The 22,731-nt window shown below is 43.1% G+C and overlaps 1 protein-coding gene across 3 annotated transcripts in view; it reads right to left on the bottom strand.

The window, feature by feature from the left end:
* The window catches only part of OTUD7A (OTU deubiquitinase 7A), a 369,925-nt gene that overhangs the window by 68,453 nt on the left and 278,741 nt on the right, over positions 1-22,731 (bottom strand). For all 3 annotated transcript variants that reach the window (XM_086711362.1, XM_086711361.1, XM_086711363.1), the window contains 2 exons: positions 16,613-16,795; positions 7,081-7,299 (listed from right to left, as the gene is read on the bottom strand). In XM_086711362.1, the coding sequence (XP_086567488.1) occupies positions 7,081-7,299; positions 16,613-16,795 (402 nt within the window). The remainder of the gene's footprint in view (positions 1-7,080; positions 7,300-16,612; positions 16,796-22,731) is intronic.

Raw genomic sequence — 22,731 nt, 5'->3', positions numbered from 1 at the left:
CCACAGAGGTGTAAATTCACCACACAGCTGGCAGTCATCTTGCATCTGGAAGGAATCCTACGTATCTAGAAATTCTTTCTCATCTAGAAGGAATCTTGTATACCTAGAAGTAATCTTTCTAGGTCTGAGAGTTAATACCATCTGAAATGGGGCACCCTCCTCTTTCGTGCTACCTTCATTCAAATTTCTTACAGGGAACATTATCATTTTCTAAATCTCAGTCAAGCCCACATATTTAGTCCCACTTGGAAGGTAACTGAATCATGACAAAACTTAAGTATGTGCCTGGGGGGATGGAAGCCAAGGCTTGTTGGTTTGATTTCAGTTGGCTTCCAGGTGAAAGCGTTCTTAAGGCTGTTAATCAGATGTGACCACCCTGGGAAGGTGACCCAGCTATGATAAATGCCAGTGTTTTCCAGCTTCTGCAGAACCAAAAAATGGCTCATCTCCAGTCAGACCCAGGATGGGATGCCCAAGATGAAGGTATTCTTCACACAAACAGTGTGATTGGGAACAGGGTACAAAGCTCCTATTTCTAGCTTTGACAGAAAGGTCATTCAGTCTCCTCACACAATAACTTCACTTAAGAACTGAAGACAGACAAACAAACGTGGGAACTGGCACTGTGAATAAGGAAAAAGAAAACAAAAAAACCAAAAACTTGAGCTCCTGCAAAGGAGAAAATCATGGGTGAACTCCATCAAGGGAGGCTGGCGTATTACGGGGGAACTATTAGTCACTCATTCTGCCTTTTCCAAGCATCGTTCCTGATTCATACATGATAATGGCACCAATTAACTTGAGCTTTGTAACAGATGGTTACCACACAGTTTAAAAAAAGATGTCATTTTGCTCATCACCCACTAAGACACTGAGAGGAAAGAAAACAAAACTTGTTAATTCTCTAGGAGCAAGATTAGCACATCTTGCCCTAAACGTGACCCTATGATTCTTTTTAATGTCACTTACAGAGTGACTCCACCCACCCAGGGTCACTGACTGATCCCCCTTCTCTGGGCATCACTGTGCCTTGCCTGTACTTCTGTGAGTCCCTCCTGCGGGACTGCAATGTTTTGCTCTAGGTCTGTCTTCCTGGCATTTCTGCCCAGCTCCAGACCTCCTTATCCACCTGGTACTCAACACAGAGCAAAGTTGTGTCGGGGGTGCAGTGGGAGGTTGCTATTAAAGCTCATCTCCTCCCCAGGGATTTCTTCTCCCACTTCTCCCGTTCCAAACTCCCATATCTATATCCTTAACCCAGGCCTCTCCTGACCTCCAGACTCTCATGTTCAACTAGACAGCAATGTCACACAATGTCAGCAAAGTCTCACTAGAATCTCTGACTTTGCCTGCCCCTCCTGGCCCCTCCATCGCCCCCCCAAGCCTGCCCCTCCCCCAGGGTGTCTGCATCTCCCCATGGCACCATCATGCTAAGGAAGGGCAATATTCCTGGGGTCATGCTTGACTCAGCTCTTTCTGCTATGCCCCCCATCCAGTCCATCAACAAGTCCTGTGGGTCCACCTTCAAAACAGATCTTGCTTCAATATCTAGCTTCTAGCTTTTTAAATATTTTTTAAATGTTTATTTATTTTTGAGATGAGAGACAGAGAGGCAGAGCATGAGCAGGGGAGGGGCAGAGAGAAAGGGAGACAGAGAATCCAAAGCATGCTCCACACTCTGAGCTGTCAGCACAGATCTGGACCCGGGGCTTGAACCCACGAACTGTGAGATCATGACCTGAGCCAAAGTTGGGCACTCAACTGACTGAGCCACCCAGGTGACCCATCAATATCTATCTTCTTCTTGTTACTTCCACTGCTACCCCCACAGCACTGGCCACCTGTCCTCCCCTGGGTAAAGTAGCCACCTCCTCCCAGCTCCTCCTCCTTCTCATCCCCCTTAGAGTCCATTCTCAACAGAGCACCAGAACACATCAAATATGTTCCTAAAAATGTCACTCACTGCTCAAAACTCTCTTGGGACTGCACATCCTACCTATGGTTATGCCCAAAGGCTCACAATGGCTCCAGGGGCCCCTGGCTACCATTCTTCTGCCTTCCTTTCCAACTCCTCCAGCCCTCATTCCATCTGCCCCTATGCCTGGCCTTCCTTACATGTGCAAGACTTTGAAGCCAAGCCCCCTCTGCCGGGAATGCCAGAGCCCCATGTCTCCATCTCTCCCTCCCCTGCTGCCCTCAAGAGACCTGCCTCGGTCTCCCTCTCTTCACCTTATATCCCCTACCTTGCTTCTCACTTTCTCCACAGCTCACCACCTCACTTCCCATTTATGTTCTACCTTTGATTGGTTTTCTTTCCCACTAGAATTTAATCTCTATGAGTATAGGAATTTCACCCCAGCACCTGGAATGAACAGGCTGTTTCATGGGAGCACAGTGTTGTGTTGGGTGACCTTGTCTTGGTTTGGCAGCTGTCACACATCTCTGACTACAAATGGAAAAAAGTGAGGCTCCAGAGGGTCAGGTAACTTGGCCAAGTTCTCCCAGCTGACATGGGACAGCCCAGGTTGGGCTGACACTGGATACCTTCAAAACCATCCATACACCTTACCACTTCTCTGGCAGATTTGCTTCAACATGACTACCTTCCCATGGAGACAAGACTCAACGCCACAACTCAAAGGTGTCCCTAAATATTTTTTGGCATCTGTATTTCAATTTCTCATGTACGCAGTAACGACTATATTACACAAATATGCCCTTTGGGTTCACAAGATCACAGAAGCACCACATACCATCTCGCCCACACTGTGGTGGGCTTTTGGACAAGGCATGAGTGGTTACTCCTCAGATCTAGAGACCTATGGTCTCTGAGTCTTCTTACACATAAATGAAGCAGATAATCTGATTGAGAAATTAATGGTGTCTTGCGTTTTCCATGGCAGGTAATCACTAAAGAATGAAAGGCATTGTCCTTCATCTCTCAGGGGGTCAGCACTTGTATGTACTGAAGACCTCGTCCTTCTGATGCCCCAAAGACTGTCACAGGGTGGGAATAGGTTTACCCTCCAGGTTTTAAGGCTCAGGAGAATGGCACTGTGGGTTCTGTGGGAGGTGAAGACTGGCACCCCACTCAGCAGAGAGGCCCCTCAAATAGATGGACTGACCCATGCCTTGCCAGGCACTGAAGGTAGAGCCTAGCCTCTGTGATGGACCAGGTGAAAACTAACTGAGTGAAGATCATTTTGTTGCTGATTTTCTGGACAACATGAGCCCTGGGTTCCTGTAGAGTCCCAAAGGCAGGGAAAGCCCCCCACCCTGAGACCCTGTGACAAAGTTGATGTTTCCTTCCCAAGACAGCTAGAATTATGCCTCTAACAAGTGGATTTTCAGGCACCTATATTAATCTCCATGTATATAGTATATGTGCACACATGTATATCAATAGCTTACTCACAGCTATCCTGAGCACTAAATTACTAGAAGGGGGAATTTACACTTTATACCCGGCAATACTGAGTGGCTTTCTCAAATCACTGTTCTTATTAGAGCTCTGTCTTCCCCATGGATAGTAATGGTGGCACCTGATAGTTAACAACAGGGCACAGCATGGGTGGGAGGGAACAAGGACACCTCCCAGTGGGCGATGCTCATCACCTAGATGTGGTGGGGGACTGTGAAGGGCTTGCCTGACACCAGCTGGGGTCCCGACCATAACCTGGGCGCAGAAAGGGCCTGAGGGATGATCTAGTCTACAGTGCTTCTCGAGAGCTGAGGAAAAAAGTCCAGAGAATTTATATGGATAGCGGGGTGGAGTCAGTTCTTTTAAAAAGAAATTTAACGTTTACTCATTTTTGAGAGACAGAGAGAGACAAAGCATGAGTGGGGGAGGGGCAGAGAGCGAGGGAGACAACAGAATCTGAAGCAGGCTCCAGGCTCTGAGCTGTCAGCTTAGAACCCAATGCAGAGCTTGAACCCATGAACTGTGAGATTATGGCCTGAGCCAAAGTCAGACACTTAACTGGCTGAGCCACTCAGGTACCCCCATTTTTAAAAAAAAAAATTTTTAATGTTTATTTATTTTGAGAGAGAGAGAGAGAGAGAGAGAGAGAGAGAGAGAGAGAGACAGTGCATGAGCAGGGGAGGGGCAGAAAGAGGGGGAGATACAGAATCCAAAGCAGGCTCCAGGCTCTGAGCTGTTAGCACGGAGCCCGATGTGGAGCTTGAACTCATGAACTGCGAAATCAGACCTGAGCTGAAGTCAGACACTCAACTGACTGTGCCACCCGGGTGCCCCGGGCTGGGGTCAGTTCTATGCTGAGGAAATGAACACATTTATTCTTTATGTCTACATTATTTTCCGATTTCTCATTTCCATGTACCAGGCAGAGCCCTGGCATTCAGGCTCTCACTGCTCTAGAAGCACACTCCTGAAGTGTGGGGTGGCCGGCCAGTCTCCCCAACGCTTCCCGCAGTATGGATGGGGTGCTTCCCCAGTGCTGAGTGGGGATCCCTGCTGCCCACTCTTGCTACTTTTGATGGCAGAAACAATGTTGGTGAATTCAGGATCTTCAGTCAGTAAGTTTGGGTTCTTAATAGGTGCTTTCTAAGACTGTATGGTTGTCTGTATTAGAGCTGGTTGGAGTAAAATAGTACTCTTTAAAAATACTAATCCGGGAAGTAAGCTGTAGGTGATAAAAATTAACATGCAGTGTATGGAAAAAATAACAGAAAAGACATTCCATAGAAGTAAAAGATTTTGCTAAGCATGGCAGGGTCAAAGAAGGGTGCTATCGTGGTGCCAGAGTGGGACTCTGTGCCCTTTACCAGGACTCTACCTTCAAAGGAAGTGGCTGCCATTAACGGTGCTACTAGCCATTGACAGGACCTAATGTCAGCATTCAAGAGAAATTAGCTCATGAAACGCTTTTCTTTCTAAACCTACACCAACTTCCCCCTTCTGTATGAATAGTGAATCCTTTGTTCAAAATATCTTTTCTGAATTATTCACACAGAAACAGCTTTAAAATAGCCAGCCTCCATAGTGAGTGGTTTAGGATTATTGCTAACCCAGGCGAATTGTTTTATGGTTGTGGATCAGTCAATGACCCTGAGGTAAGACAGAGCAGGGCTGTGGGCGTCAGTCTGTGGGTTGCTTTTGACAGCTTTGCAGCAGCTGAGGAAACAAGTCATTGGTAGTTACAACATCAGATCCAACACTGGATCCAACACTGTTACTGCAAGTGCAGACCCTGTTCTAAAACCAAGCCTGCCATGGGTGAGGACCCCTGAGTCCTGGGGCTGAGGCTGACCATCAGGCTGCCCAACACAAAGAAGTCCCCACTAACCACTACCCATTCCTTTGTCTATGTTCTTCTTGGACCAAGTGGATGAGGACATTTCCTGGATTGCTCTACATGAAATGGGATGAAGCCAAGTATACACTGAAGCTTGGACCTGACAGAAAATACCCAACTGTCAACTTTCTGGGTGTTTCCCATTTGCCCTGCAGCTTTATCCTCCCCCTACTCTGCACCCTCAGGGCAACCTGCCTGGAGCCCTGTAATGGGCTCTCTGCTCTCTGCCCTTTTGCTGATGAGAGGCACTGGTCAAAGCCTGTGCCAAAGAAGGTGGTCAGAGTATTTATTTTTCCATCATCTTCTCTCCTCGAAGCCACACCTTCTTGTAAGTAGCTTTCTCCATTAGCTCCTTTCATCATTTGCCTCTTTGCCAGGCCCAAGAGTGGCAGTGCCCCTGTAGTGCCATTTCCAAGCATGACACTATCCTTTGCTGGTGTTCTTAACACCTTGCTCATTCTTGCATCAACATTCCCTACTGAAGCTACCAGGATGGGTAGGGAATGCTGATGACTGGTCCATCTGCCGATGTCAAGATCATACCAACTATAGATCCTTCTCTTCAGTCTTCTGCAACACTCCAAAGGCCTGGGCATTTTCAGTTTTGTCTTGGTGACATGCTAAGTGTGATTCTCTGACAGAGAAGCCCTTACTGGCTGAGGGCTTGAACACACCCTCTATCCACTACTCTCAGCCAAAGGCTCCCCATCTTGCTTCCCTAGCATGTGCCTCACAGGAGCACCTCCATGTGCCAGGCCTTTGGAAGTGGAGGCTCCACTCTGCAGCAGCCAGGAATAGCTGGCTGACAATGGAATCAGAGTCAGAAGTCCTTGCTCCCCAGTCCAACCAGCTGAGGGTACACTCCAAGTGCACTGTCAACCCATGCTGGTGGGGAGGCAGTGCCCATGGCAGATGTATGCTGGGCCTGAGAAGGGCAGGGGCACAGAGTCTTCTGCGTGTATATCTGAGAAGCCCCTGAACATATGATTTTGCAAAGATTTATAATGAAAACGGTTATGAGTAAGATAGGATATTTGCTCTGTCTCAGGAAGAACCTACATCTGCTTTAGACACTTGTTTTGAACGAATATGTTATCTTTAGGAACTCCAAAGGAGACAAGTTTGGCTTGCTCCCCAAATCTCTTCTTCATTGGGATGTCAGAGGAAATGCAAAGAAAAAGGAGAAGACTGAAGTCAGGTTTTGTGTTTCCTCAACCCTGGAGGCCAGCAAGGCTGGGAGGGCAGGAGATGACAGACACACTCTGCTCGTGCCATTTAATACTTAACTCCACCAGGCGGCTACCTGTCTTCTCGTCTTTGCAGACAGGAAAACTGAGGCTCAGGGAGGTTACATAACTTGCTCATGTACATAGGAAGTGACAGGGTCTCCTATTTTCCCCAAAGTCCATGGCCTTTCTTACCTTAAGTTCAACACCCACAGGAGGGTTGTATGGAAAAAGGAGAAAAGTCAGGCAAAGCCACAGAGAGTGTCTTTAGAGGGGCCTGGCCTAGACAGGTTGGATCTGGGAACAAAGGGAAAATTCAAGGGATCTCAGCACCAAACAGCCAATGGCCCCTGCCAGTCAGGGCTGGGTTGGAACAGACCTTATCTGCAGAGCAGGGGGTTTGCTGCAAGCTTCCAGAGTCTGAGTTGGAAACACCGGACTCAGACAACACGCGTCCCTTCCTCACTGATCTAAGTTAGGCCAGCCTCTCTTGCTCCCCGAGCCCAAGGAACACGGGCCTGCTGGGGCCAGCAGCTCACCTGCCTGCTCCAAAGCCACCATGGTCGCCTGCTCGATCAAGTCCCGTTCGATGAAACTCCTGAAGTCTTCACTGTACACACTCAGATCCGGCAACTGGAATGTGTAGATGGGCATCTCCAGGGGGAACTGCTCATTGTTGCACTCACTGGCCACGTGGGACCTGGCCAGGGAGACGATAGCCGAGCTGGCGTGGGAAATTCCCCGAGAAAGTCGCTTTTCTGCAGGGGGGGTGGGAAAGACAACCACAGGAAATGAGTGGGGTGGCTGTGTGGCTCAGTGAGCATGCGTGTCCACGCACGTGCATGCACAAATCTTCTCACACACTTACACACACACACACACACACACACACACACACACACAGGCGCTCACACACACATTCACCCACACACCTGTCACTCTTTTCCCGCAGGCCTCCCTGCTGCTGGGGCTAACATTACCACCACCTGGCATATGGCACTTACTCACTCTGAGTCATAAGACCATTCAGAAAGAGGCAAGCTGGGAGTCTACCACACAAGTATGCATCAGCATCATTAAAGATCACCAGGCTTCTTTTTGGGTCTTAAGTTACATCTAACTCCAGTCAGCAGAGCTGTCCCCTGCTAGCTCTGAGGGACATGAGCCAGACTGCTCTTTGTTTCATCCATTTACATACTTCAAGCAAGAAGCAATTGGTTCAGGCTTTCCCCACCATGGCTTGGATGGTAAGAGAGGTTACTTTACTAAAGTTACTCTGATAAATGCATCTCGCATGACAATGCTCCACATACAGATATGAAGCCATCACATCTACTTCTCTTCTGTCTGGTTTTTCTTCATCACAGCACTCAAAAAGTACTGGGCAACTTTAGTCTTATTCTGCCTGGGCTTTCCAACAAAAGGGTGAGAAGCACCGTGTAGAATTCCTCTGATGGACATGATGTTACTCTGTTAAGAAGTTAATCATGTGATCTCAATGCCACAGCAAAAAAGTGGATGTCTTTGTTTTCCTTCACTCTTGCTTTTTTTTAATTAAAAATTTTTAATGTTTATTTTTGAGAGAGAGAGAGAGAGGGAAAGAGAGATAGAACATGAGTGGGGGGAGGTGGAGAGAGAGAGGGAGACACAGAATTTGAAGCAGGCTCCAGGCTCTGAGCTGTCAGCACAGAGCCTGACATGGGGCTTGAACTCATGAGCCATTAGATCATAACCTGAGCTGAAGTGGGACCCTCACCTGACTGAGCCACCCAGATGCCCCTCTTGTTGTTATTTTTTAATGTTTATTTATTTGTTTTTACAGAGAAAGAGATCGAGAACATGTGGGGAGGGACAGAGAGAGAGAGAGAGAGAGGGAGAAAGAGAATTTCAAGCAGGCTCCATGCTCAGCACTGAGCCTGACACAGGGTTTGATCTCATGACCATGAGATCATGACCTGAGCTGAAATCAAGAACCAGATACTTAACCGGCTGAGCCACCCAGGCTCCCCCCATCCTTGTTTTTTTAAGCCCTGTCCTTAATAACTAACATTTACCATGATACAAGGATTCTTAAATACAGGGTGTTAGGGAGAAGTTTTCTTGTTTACAATCAATATCTGTAATAACAGAGTTATTTTAGCAAGACAGAAATCCTCTTTCAATCATCTCAGGAAAACAAAATTCAAACTGCTGTTTGGATGAGTATTGTCTAAACCCTGTGGCAAATTCATAAAGTATATCCACTCAGGTCATGAGGACTCCCACTTCATTTCAGATTAGCCTGCTCACTGATCAGGCTCTGCGCTCATGCTGATGTTGCTCTGAAGCATGTCTCTTCCTGCCTGTGCTCACAGAAAACCCACACCTGTGCCTTCATCCTGAATGGGAGCTTCTTACTTTCCCATGGGCAAGAGCAGTGGACAGAAATGTCATTAAAGTAATTTTGCTACAGCAAACCGAAAACAAGAGCCTTTTGACCCTGGGGTAGGTTGGTTTTAAATTTAAAGTCAATTCTCAGAAGCCTCAAGTATCTGTGCATTAAAATGCATAGCGAGTCCCACAGAGTAGTTTAAAATGGGTAATTTTGATACACCTTCAATTAGATTCTGAGACCATGATGACTAGTTATTTTGAGGAAAGGCAAAGAGAAGTTAAACCACAGCAGCCATGGGAAAGAAGAGAAATGGAGCACATAGGGCCTGGCTTATCTACCATGGGGGATGGCCCCAGTGCTTCCTGCACTGCCCACATTCTGAAGAGCAAGAACAGAGTAGACTCCAAATCTTTCTGCCATGTTTCCAGGTCTTGCAAGCCAGGCTGATGTCTTGTCTCTTGCTACAATCTACCATGTCTTATCTGGGAAAGAAGGAACTGCCCCATCTACTAGGATCTGATGGAGATGGAAATCAGTTGTTCTTTAATACCTGAGGTGCTACATGACCTCACGGTCCACTGGGCAGACTCACAATGCTGCTCTCAATAGTAGGAATCTGCCGGGCAGGGTTATCCATACTCCTTCATGGTTTATCACTCAGTACCTATTTGCTAGTTAATGACATGCTATTAGGATCTGAGAAACATTGCAATTTATAGTATAGTATGATGCTATTTAGCAGTTCCAAATATTAAATATTTGGAGTCTTGGGGTGGCTCAGTTGGTTGAGCGACCGACTTCGGCTCAGGTCATGATCTCACGGTCTGTGAGTTCGAGCCCTGTGTTGGGCTCTGTGCTGACAGCTCAGAGCCTGGAGCCTGCTTCAGATTCTGTGTCTCCCTATCTCTCTGCCCCTCCCTCATTCATGCTCTGTCTCTCTCTGTCTCAGAAATAAACATTAAACAAAATTTAAAAAAATAAATCAATATTTGGAGTCTGAAAGAAAAAGCCTGAAAGAAAAGCCCCCAAAGGGGTGTGTGCCTGGTTGGCTCACTTGGTTAGGCATCTGACTTTGGCTCAGGTCATGATCTTATGGCTTGTGGGTTTGAGCCCCGCGTTGGGCTCTGTGCTGGCAGTTCAGAGCCTGGAGCCTGCTTTGGATTCGGTGTCTCCCTCTCTTTCTGTCCCTCCCCCCCCACTCTCTCAAAAATAAACATTAAAAAATTAAAAAAAAGAAAAATCCTTTTTGAACTAAAATTAAATTATGTTAAAGCTCATATAATGAGAAATATGCTCCTAATTCTAACATTTCCCCATCACCATCTCCATGAATGCACATAATCACACACAAACATACACATGCACATACACATTGATTCTTTAAACATGAACTCAGTGATCTTTCTTTTAGGGGGGTATAAATGAATTGTGTTACAGGAATTACCATGTTCAAAGTTATGCCCCAGAGAAATATAGAGATTAAAAAATCATAGAGAATGCACAGAATTTTACAACTATTGACAAAGACAACTGTGATTTAGGCCAGGGTGGGTGTTTTAACTACATTTCCTTATTTTCTGTATTCCTGATGCTCTGGAATGTGGGCATCCCTGACCAGGGAGAGGCTTTCCCTACCAGGACTAGCCAATTCTGAGAGCAAATAACTCAGAGGGAAGGAGCATGCCTTTCCTAGAAAACTGACCAATCCAGAGGCCATACTCTGAACCACGTCTTCTATCTGGTTCTTCCACTCCAGCAAGCACTATTCCTCTGCATCCCAGGGCAAGGTACAAGACAATCAGGGATAGCTTCAAAACCCCAGAGAGCCTGCTGAAATTATTCAATCTTGCCAATCCTGTATCTGTTTACCTTGCCTTGCCTTTTCCAAGGAAATCACAGTAAAGGCTCATGCCCATGTTTTTTCTCTTTGTCTCCTCTGCTTCCTGACCAAACTTGGTGCTTCCTCATGTGACCATGGTGTGCCATGCTTCCTGCTTTTAGGGAACTGTGAGTATAAAAATTTCCCTCCTGAAATTCTTTTCTATGTTTGCATATCTTATCATATCTGGTTAAAACAAATCCTAGGTATTTTTAAAACAGGTGCACAAACCTTTTATGAAAGGGACAGATGTAAGTACTTTAGGTTTTATAAGTCATGCAGTCTTTTTTTAGTATTTATTTTGGGGAGAGCACAAGTGGGGGAGGGGCAGAGAGAGGGGGACAGAAGATCCGAAGCTGGTTCCACATTGACAGTCTGACTCCAGTGAGCCTGATGTGGGGCTTGAAATCACAAACCATGAGATCATGACCTGAGCTGATCATATACTCAACTGACTGAGCCACCCAGGTGCTCCATAAGTCATGCAGTCTTGGTCACAACTGAACTCTCTAGCACTAAAGCAGCCATAGCCAATGCATAAATGAATGGACATGAGGATGTTCCAACAAAAACTTATTTGAAAAATAGTAGCCAGAGTTGGCTCATGGGCCATTGTTTGCCAACCCCTAATTTATAACATGGAGATATTCATTTTCCATGTTAGTGCACTATGATTTCAAGAACTCAATTAAAGGATACATATATCTAATTCAGAAACTATAATTTTTAATTTTTATTAAAAAATTTTTTAATGCTTAGTTTTCTTTTTTTTTGAGAGAGACAGAATTCAAGCGGAGAAAGGTCAGAGAAAGAGGGAGACAGAGAACCTGAAGCAGGCTCCAGGCTCTGAGCCGTCAGCACAGAGCCCATTGTGGGACTTGAACTCACAGACCACAAGATCATGACCTGAGCCAAAGTCAGACGCCTAACTGATTGAGCCACCCAGGCGCCCTCTAATTTTTAAAAAGTAGATAGGATTGTTCACAAAACTCCATAGAATTATATGACAAACATGTTTTTTAATTCCTTAAGTAATATGTGATAAAAATTACATAGCAGCAGGTATCAGGTATGTATTAGGCTCTGAATCCACCAAGCTCTCTGGAAGCAGAGAGGAGAGTCCTTCTAGCCCCCTCAGTGGGAGGATAAAATAATGGAATGGTTGGTTTGCTGCCAGTCAAAAAGAGTAGGAACAGCCATGTTGTCATCTGTCTGGATTGTCACTGTGTGAGAGAGCCCTGCAGCCTCAACTGTGCGGTGCTGAAAGAACAGTCATGGAAGGCCCTGAGGGGGAAAACTACAGGGAATGATTAGAAGTGGTAGTCTCTCCAGAGTCACACCTAATGGCAGCAATGGAGGAGAACTTAACAACAATATAACCAGATAGACAAGAAGTGACAGAGCCTTGGTGTCCTTTCCTAACTTGCCTTGGAGATCTACAGGAGCAGAAGAGGGGAGTGGGCTAGGGTTCATGGATAGAGGCTCCAGGTGGGGGGCAGGATTCTGGCCATGCCTTTCCTCACCCTGGCACAGTCCTGGGCAGGTTACTGCTCATACCATCACCTCCTCCACCGGGTGGGCAAGCAACATTGTTGGCCAATGGCAGCTGGAGGAACATCAGGGCAGTGCTGAACCACAGCTGGGGGTGAGGCACCAATAACAATAAGAGGTGGGCTGGCCAGGCCCTAAGCCTTCCCTCCCCTCTCCAACACATGCTGTGAGCTTGATGGTTACAACACATGGTTGCAGCTTCTGGAAATGAGCAATTGCTAGAACAGAGGTGCTGGAGGTTCCCTATGGAGTGGAGCTAACTGCAGAGAAGGGAGCAAGCAGGGAACATTTTCAGCCCCTATTAAAGCATTCAAAGATCTCCAACTTAAGTGCATTTCCCCCACACTCTCATCCAGAGGAGCACAAGCCAGAGCCCATGTCTTTGTCCCTTTCCCTGATATACAGTATGAGCAGAAATGGCTGATAACCACAGGTGCTCTGCAGTCACATGGAAAATTCAGGACACACCTGAGGAGTGTTACGGAAAGTCTACAATGTACCTGTGCCAGACGAAGCAAAGTAAATAGACTGGAGGGCAAGATTTTAAACTAAGCCTAGTAAATGTGTTCAAAGAGATAAACAGAATTTTAGGATGCAAAATAATAATGGCAAAGGGCTAATTTGGAATGAAAAGTGTGAATGCTGATTAGCAGAATGGATTCAAATAAAGAATGAATTAGGAAGTTGGAAGACTGGGTCAAGGAAATCTCTTAGAAAAGGTGAAAATGCGATTTAAGAAAACAATGGAGGGATGGTTTTAAAGCACTCAAGGAACATAATTTGGATCTAGAATTCTTGTTCCACTAAACAAAAATTTAAGACTATCATGTAAACACCTTTAGGAACCCAATGCTTAAGGACTAATTACGTAAAAACTCTTTATGAAAGTAGTCTTTGAGAAAGTACTCTTCCTGCAAAAGATAAATGTGAATAAATAAAGTTAATGGTTGTCTAAGTAGATAACAAAATGAACCTAAATGTGATTGAGGACAAGTGGAGGTAGGAAGGGAGAAGACAAAACACACTCATACTAAGGTACGTACCCTGTTTTCTTCAGGGTAATATTTAGTTGTTAATACATTTTTTAAAATGATAGAAAGAAAACATAAAAATAGGTTTGCATAGGTTAGGGGTAACTATTACCTAAGTAGAGGTAGAAAGTATAACTTTCAAATCAGTAAAAAAATTTAATTAGCCAAAGGATATAGAAAAGGAGAAAAACACACCAAAAAAGCCTGGCAAATAACACATACAACATAAAGAACTACATGCATGATAATAATTACAATAAAGTAAATGGATTAGATTCACTGTTCAAATGACAGAGACTCATGGATCAGATAATAAAATAATATCTGATGACAAATTATAAGAATCACATGTAATATAAAATGATAAGGAATGATTCAAAATAACAGCAGACAAAATTATATTCCAGGCAAATCTGAGCCAACAGAAAGGCAAGATAGAGATTTCATATCAACTAAAACAGATATAAAGATAAAAAACATTCTAGGGCGCAGAGAGACACTTTATATGTCGGTAACAAAAGAACACTGGAACAAGATGCCCTAACAATTACGAGTGCATATACATCTAACAAGATGGCCTCAAAATACAGTGGAAAGAATGAAACTAAGAGAAAAAAACGGATAATGTGCATTAACATTTCTAACTCAATTCTGGCTTTTCCAGACAACAGAGTAAGCATAAAAGAATAATCCAAGATATGGGTTCCAATGTAGCTTGAATAATAAGGCTGGGCTAACAGAAACAAAGACAACATTCATTCACAACAGTTTGGGAGGGCTGAGCTAATACAATAGGATAAGAAATGAAATTCATTTAATGTAATTACATTTCATATGAATGTTAAGAATTTAAATTATTTCAGATATTATGATCATATATATATTTAGAAACCTCAAGATATTGTCTTAGAAAAAATGATTAGTTTTAATAAGAGAATTTATGTAAATTACTGCATAAAACATAAATATGTAAAAATAAGTTGCTTTTCTCTGTGCCTAAAATCTTAGAATCTAACTAAATGGGGAGGCATATTGAATGTTCTTGGACGGGAAAATGATATTACAATATGCCAATTATTCTTAAAATAAAAATTCAACCCAATCCAACCAGAATTCTAAGTTTAAGGTTTATATGGCAGAATAAATATCCAAAAATAGTGAAAAATTTTGGAAAAGAATAGCAGTAAAAAAGTTGCCTTAACAGAAGTTATACTATATAAAACTACCAGAGTCAAGGTAACAGGATGAGTGACCACACGAACTGACAGACACAGTCCAGAAACACATCCAAGTATATTTGGGAATTTAATATATGGCAAAGTTGGCATTTTAGTTCAGTGGAAAAAGGATGCTTTATTCAATAAATGTGCCAGGGTAAGTCAATCTTGATCCAGAAGAAAGCAAGACTAGATTCTTCCTTACTACTTACAAAAAATTCAAATCAATCAAAAGACCTAAGAACAAAATTTTATTTTATTATTTATTTATTTATTTATTTATTTATTTATTTATTTATTTTTATTAGAGAGAGAAAGGGCACAAGTGAGTGAGGGCACAAGTGTGGGGAGAATCCCATGAGAGTGAGACAGAGAGAGAGAGAGAGAAGGAGAGGGAGAGAGAGAGAGAAGCGGGGCTCACCCCAAGTGGGGCTCTAGTTCACCTGAAGTGGGGCTCAAACTCACCAACTGTGAGATCATGACCTGGGCCGAAGTCAGATGTTTAACCCACTGAGTCATCCAGGCGCCCCCTAACAACAAATTTTTCAAACAAATATAGGAACTTTGTATTCCAGTAGATCTTCTACAGCAAGAGAGGACACCTATCAGCCATGAATGCATAGTAATACAAACATTTTGTTGGCAGAATACTCTGTAAACAAAATCATAAAGTAAATGATTCACTGGGAAAGACATACACGTATATAAAAATATATGTTTATCGTCTTCATCACAAATAATGTTACAAATTGATAAGAAAACTGAAAACAAATAGAAAAATGGGCAAAGTATGTGAACAGGGATGTTGCAGAAGGGAAAATCCAACTGGCTAACAAATGACAAGATGAAAGTTAAAACAGGAGACACCTGTTTTTTACCCTTCACAGTAGAAAAGCAATGTAAAACCATCACAAAAACATCCAGGACTGCCAAGAGTGAAGGGAGACACCTAGTTTTGCACATGGTGTTGGCACAGCAAATCCACTTTGGGAATGCTGACCCATAGAAATAAAAGCACTAGTATGTAAGATCATGGGCATAAAGTTGTTTGTTTTAGCATTGCTAGGAGTATTGGAAACAAAACACCCAAGAAAAACCAGGATAACCATTAATACAGGAGTGGTTTAGAAATGACTGTACAGAACAATATATTGAGACTATACTCATGATTGTTAAGTGAAACAAGTGATTTGAGAAGCATTATGTGCATTCGACTCTGATGCATTCTGAATGAGTGTAGCAAAAGGACAGACCAGGATGCCATCATTGGTTATTATGTCAGTGAGATTTGAGATGGGTGGAGAACAAAACTCTGAAGTTTTCTTTATATCTTTCCACTGTTTCTTCCATTACAGTAAACACATCTGATTCTTAAGAAAAAGAACAGAAAGGGGAGCCTTGGGTGGTTCAGTTGGTTAAGTGTCTGATTTTGGCTCAGGTCATAATTTCACAGTTTGTGAGTTTGATCCCTGAGTCGGGCTCTGCACTGACAGCATGGAGCCTGCTTGGGATTCTCTCTCTCTGCCCCTCCCCCATGTGCGCGCATGTGTGTGTGTGTGTGTGTGTGTGTGTGTGTGTGTACGTGTTCTCTCTTTCTCAAAATAAATAATAAATAAACTTTTAAAAATACATAAAAAAAGAAAAAGGACACAGAAAAGGGAGCCCTTGGGACACTGAACACTGGTGATGAACAGATCTGGAGGCTATGCTACTTAGGGAATAACTGAAGGGACTAGAGGTGCTTGGCTTGGAGAGACTCAGGTTCCAGGAGGAATGCTGGCCCTCAATCACATGGGCTCCTAGGGGACTGGACTGCCTCTCCTGCTTTTCTGAGGCAGAGGGAGAAGTCAGGAACCGGAAGCAGCAACGCACATTTCAGCTTGATGAACCAAGAGCCCGATTTGCCTGCAGCTGAGAGGTGATGACCTTGCTATTCTTTGACTGCCACCCCCCCACTACCCCCTGCAAGCCATGGAACCCTGGAGAAGCTGTTTCTGAGCTCAGTTCCTTGCCAGGTACCTTGGGCGATGTCGTCCTGCCTCTGAAGGCAGGGCCGTTCCACCTTGTGCCCGGGCTGCGGTGGCTCTCGCTCTGGCTGCTTGGGACACCTGCCCTCGTTGAACACATGTGGCAGGTTGGCTGTGTGCACCTGTCGGAGCTGCTCATAGTCACTCAGAGCGGCTGTCAGGTCCCAGTTTTTGCCTGTGGACAAGAAATGACAAGAAATTACAATATGAAGGATCTCACTGTAGAAAAAAACTGTACGAGAGGCATTCTTTAACAAAACTTTTTTTTTACAGTTCTTTATTTTTGAGAGACAGAGAGAGACAGAGTACAAGGGGCAGGGGGCAGAGAGAAGGAGATACAGAATCCAAAGTGGCTGCAGGCTCGGAGCTGTCAGCACAGAGCCCGAAGCAGGGCTTGAACTCACAAACCGTGAGATCATGACCTGAGCTAAAGTCGGACACTTAACCGACTGAACCACTCAGATGCCCCATGAGAAGTATTTTTAACTATCACTTTGACTAATGAACTTTCCACCAGCGTTCTTGTTTCTCAAAAGGGTAAAATGGCTTGATGCATAATCTCTAAAAGCAGAATTTCGCACCTGCGGCTGATGTCCATATGCAATATGTGACTGTATCTACTCTCAGCCTTTAGATTCACACACACACACACACACACACACACACACACACACACACCCACTTCAGAACATTACATTCCTAATTATCATGCCCCCCTCCACCCCTTTGAAAATCAAGTTGTAGAGCTTACTCTCTGAGAGAAGCAAAACAAACAAACAAAAAAATCAATAAAAAGAATTCCCAAATTTTCTTTGGGCTTTTGCTTAGAGTTTTACTTTTCTTTTTAAGCTTAATACGGGTAAAGGAGAAGCTTTGGAGGAATTCTCTGTGTAAATGCCTTAGCAGCAGGCAGACGTCCGAGCTCTGAACCTGAACTGGGTGAGATGCTAGTCCCGACTGGGGTGCTGGCCTGGGAGAGTTGTAAGCAGGGCTCCTGGGCACAGAGATGGGTGTGGTGTTGAAGGGGACTTTCCGCAACGCTAGGGGGAGCTGTTCTGGGAGCTGGAACCCTGTGGGTCTCTAATTCCTGAGTCTGAGGCAATGGACTTCTAATGGAGGCATGGAGTCTTCTGGCATCATGAGCTTTTTAAAGACAAAGAACTAAAAGCCTAGCTTTCATGTTAAAGAGAAAATAAAATCTTATCCTCTTCTGGATAACTTCAAATTGCAGGTATAAGCCATATTGACCCAATTACATGCTAAATTATGTTGTATATACAATATAATGAGGCTTTAAATATACGAAATAATATCAGGACATCTTTTTTACCTCTTCTAGTGAAGACTAGAAGTAGTCTTGATACCATCAATCATCATATGTAAGTTATATGGCCACTTGTAATGTAATCACATTTTTTTCCTCCATAGTTAGCTAACAGAGACACAATAGTTGTATCTTTGTACTATCTTAGTGGATAAGAAAAGCAAACTAAATTATCTGGGTCACCCAACAGAAAAAACAGCGGGAGTGGGTGGTTTTGTAAGTGATAATAAATAGCTGGGGCATTGGTGTAATGCAGCCTGGTTATCATTAGTAATAGAAGTGGAGGGTGGTGGTCGTGGCTGTGGGGCTGGGGTGGTGGCCATGACAGGGCTGGTTTTGGGAAACTAAATTGAAGCATAAATGTCATAACACACTTTCACACTCACATAGGACTAAACATCACAGTGTACAAATATAACCCACATGATCTAAACCGGCATTTTCAAGCATAAGTGTTAGTGATGATCCAATGGGCATTAATGTTCCAAGAAAGCAAAGATAAGACTCTTGCCCTTAGGGAAATCATGCCTAAGTGGGGGTGATGACCTGAGTGGGCACTCTGCTCTAAGGCACGGCTGAGGGGGCCACATGCCCAAGGGAGGATCAAGCTTGTGTGGAGGAAGAGGGTCAAGGAGAGAGGAGGTGAAGAAGGAGATACAGGCCTGTCTTGATTAAAACCCACACTTTTGGGGCTATAGTTTCCTTGAAGCTGGTCTTGTTTAGGGCATCACAGCTCCTGGTTATGGACTAACTTTCACACCTCCACCCTACCTTGCCCATTCATCATGACCCTCCGGAAAAGGACTTGTCCTCTTCTTCTGCATCCCTCACTCTCTGTCTCCAATTTGCCAATGTTTTCAGCTGCTGGGTCCTTACCCCCATGCACTTACCTGCACCATGTGAAATTCTCATTCAGGTGTCACTAGGTCCATCTAAACACAGCAGGCTATCAGGCCCATGGGGGAACAGCAGAAAGCCTCACTAGAACAGGGACATTTAACAGTCCCTTTTATCCTATGCCTCTGAATACTTCATGTACCCTTTTCTTGCTGCTTTGCCCTTTTTTGCCCTTAAAACACATAGGTTCCCCTATTTTTTCTTTCTTTTCTTCTCTTTAAAAAATTTTTTTAATGTTTATTTATTTTTGAGACAGAGACAGAGCATGAGTAGGGGAGAGGCAGAGGGAGAAGGAGACACAGAATCTGAAGGAGACACAGAATCTGAAGCAGGCTCCAGGCTCCAAGATATCATCACAGAGCCTGAAGTGGGGCTCAAAATCACGAACTGTGAGATCATCACCTGAGCTGAAGTCAGACGCCCAACTGACTGAACCACCAGGTGCCCCTCTTTTCTTCTCTTAATTTATATCCTCTTTGAAGGTCAAGACCATCCCTATGTGAAAAATCTTAAATCTAGTTGTAATTTCTATCCTAAGCTTCAAGGCCAAATGTCTAAGTATGACAGAAGCTAGGTGACTATCCAATTTCTATTCTCCTCTAAATCTTGATGCACAGAATGCTGCTTTCAGATTGCAATCCACACAGCTAGAAATACTCATTGTTCTCCTGTAGCCAACATGAGATCTTCAAAGTATGTTCTTGTTGTCATATCTCTATTTGCTTACTCTGTTCCTTTTTCCAGAAATATTTCCTCCAAGCAGCAGAATAGTATAACTGTATGAAAGAAGACCTCAATCCAAAGACTACAGGGAATAAGGAAGTTGCCTGTTAAATTTTTTCCTTTAGGCTATGCCTTACTTTGTGCATATCACAATACATTAGGTTACTGGATTAATAATAAGCACAGGTTTTGTGGTAAGTACCAAAATCTCTAGTACAGTTTACTGATGAAATGTTTGTGATTTAAACTTCTAACTCATTTGATGTATTCTTAAGAGTAACATCAAATGAGGCCAGATCTCAAGTTAAACTTAACATATGCATTTTGGCTCTCAGAGTGTGCTGCTTTAATTTAGCATGAAAGTATCACATTAATAAAGGGAAACTACAAGTCAGAGATGCATGGGCTTATAGGAATATATGAAACAGGAAATGACTAAACTCAGGGGAAAAAGCAAAAAAGAGGCAAAGTCATTTCCAAAATGAAGTTAAATTTAAGGGCGCAAAGAAAAAACAGACCACAGATAGCATAGTAAGGACCATAAAAATGGAAAATAAGTGGAAAAAGTAAAGAAACAAAAGCTAACAGAGAAATGGCAGATATAGAATGTAGGTGAAAGACATAAAACATACAAATAATTGTAGCTTAAAATAAGAAATCTAAAATAATGGAAAAGAAAAAAATAATTTAAAAAGTAAATAAAAAAAAGCAAACTTCTCATACAAAGATTTGATTCTACATATTGAAAGGGCACACTGCATAAAAGGAAGTTGTCCTAGTAAAATACCAAGACATAACCTTATAAAATTGTGTTTTAAAGATAAAGAGAATTCTTTGAATATTTAAACAAAAAATAAAGAAAATCAGGATTGTAACATACTTCTTGGCAGCCACATTCAATGCCTGAAGTCAATGGAGTCACATCTACAAAATACTTAAAGAAAGGAGTGTGAGCTAAGAAACTTTTATATTCATCGAGGCTATCCCTTCATGTATAAAGGCTACAGACAAACCATTTTAAACAAGAATGCATCCAGGAAATACTACTCAAATGGATCTTTCTTGAAAAAACTATTAGAGGATGGGCTCCAGCCAATCAAGAGATGAATGGAGGTTTGGCAAAGGACATTAGGCAGCAGTAAATTTATTTAACTGTACATCTAAGAAAAAACAAAGGTACAGATACAAGTGCAAGAGGAGGAAGTCAATATTCTGCCAAAGCAAAAATGATACAATCAATACAATGGTAGAAGGCAGAAAGTAGAAATAACATACAGTTGCCTCAGTTATGATACAGGGGAGTTAAAAGATCAAATACAAATACGTAAACATATTTAGCAATACAGAGGTGAATGCCAAAAACCAGATAAAAGATATGCTACTAATTAAATTGGATGGGAGGAGACAGAAAAAGAGAGAAGGGAAGAGGAAGATACAAGCTAATTTTATTGAAGCAGATTGTAAGAACTAACACTGTCTAAAGTAAAAAGGAAACAGAATATTATATAAAGGTATAATTTAAAAAAGTAAACCATAGATAAAAAATGCAACTTATCAGGGCACCTGACACCTGGGTGGCTCAGTTGGTTAAGCGTCCAACTCTTGGTTTCAGCTCAGGTCATGATCTCAGGACTCATGGATTCAAGCCCGCATCTGGCTCTGTGCTTCGGATTCTGTCTCCCTCTGTTTCTGCCTCTCCCCCACTCACAGTCTCTGTCTCTCATCTCAAAAATAAACATTAAAAAACCCTGCAACTTATCTAATTACCAGAAAAATATTTTTTTAATGTTTGTTTATTTTTTGAGAGAGGGATTGACAGAGTATGAACAGGGGAGGGGCAGAGAGAGAGAGGACGACACAGAATCTGAAGCAGGCTCCAGGCTCTGAGCTGTCAGCACAGAGCCGGATGCAGGGCTCGAACCCAGGAACCGTGAAATCATGAACTGAGCCAAAGTCAGACGCTCAACCGACTGAGCCACACAGGCGCCCCCAGAAAAATATTTTTTAAGTAAAAAGCTAATAAAATATACTGAAAGACATTTGAAATATTTATATACAAACATAGAAAATATGATACAACAGAACTAAGAACCACCATATCTGTCATCGCGATATATTTAAATAGGCTTAATGCAACTATTTAAAGAAGAGGATTTGCATGTTATCTCACAAAGCAAAGTCTAGGTATTTGCTGTATATAAGAGATCTATCTAGAGCAAAGTGATTCAGAAAGGTTGCAGCTAACAGGGAAGGGCTGTGGTTTATCAGGGTTATCAGGCAAAGATAAAACAAAAATAAAAAGCCCAAGATCACACTGTATACACTGTATGTTATCTAACTTGACAATAAATTATATATATATATATATATATATATATATATATATATATATATTAGAAAAATAAAGCAAACAAACAAACAAAAACCAACATAGGGGACATGATCTTATATCTATCTATCTATCTATCTATCTACATATATATTATATATATGTGTATATATATATATATATATATAAGTGTTTATTTTATTTCATTTTTGAGAGAGAGAGAGAGAGGGAAAGAGAGAGAGTGGGGGATGGGCAGAGAGAGACACAGAATTTGATGCAGGCTCCAGACTCTGAGCTATCAGCATAGAGCCCCATGCAGGGCTCGAGCTGACGAATTATGAGATCATGACCTGAGCCAAAGTTGGTCGCTTAACACACTTAGCACCTGGGTGCCCAACAATTCACAATGGAGATGTATATTAATTATGCTTTCTTTTCTGTAGTTTTGAAGTCTTGCTGAGCCATGAGGGACTGACTGCCCTTCTCAGGCCTATCTGATTCCTCATAATAGCAAACTACCTCCCTGGAAATGTGCCTTTCATGTGCAAACCAACCAATCCAAACCCTGACTCACACTCAGGGCAAATGCTCCTCTTTGCTAATCACTCAGGGCCAGGTACCAGACAATTTGGGGTGGCTTCTCCACCCTGGAGCCTGCTAAAATTCAAACCAGCTAACCCTAAAACTTATTATCCTGCCTATCCAGCCTTACCTGTTCCTTCCTGCAGAAATCACAATAAAGGCTCTCATCATATTTCCCCCCTTCTCTGTGCCTCCTGACTGACCCTGATACTCCTGTGTGGCCCTGCATGGCATGGCTCCTGTTCCTAAAGAACTC

Source organism: Puma concolor, chromosome B3 (genome assembly GCF_028749965.1).
Source record: "Puma concolor isolate L17-30 chromosome B3, mPumCon1.1.hap2, whole genome shotgun sequence".
NCBI lineage: Eukaryota > Metazoa > Chordata > Mammalia > Carnivora > Felidae > Puma > Puma concolor.
Note: the sequence above shows the minus strand (reverse complement) of the source record. Positions and strands in the feature narration are given on the sequence as shown.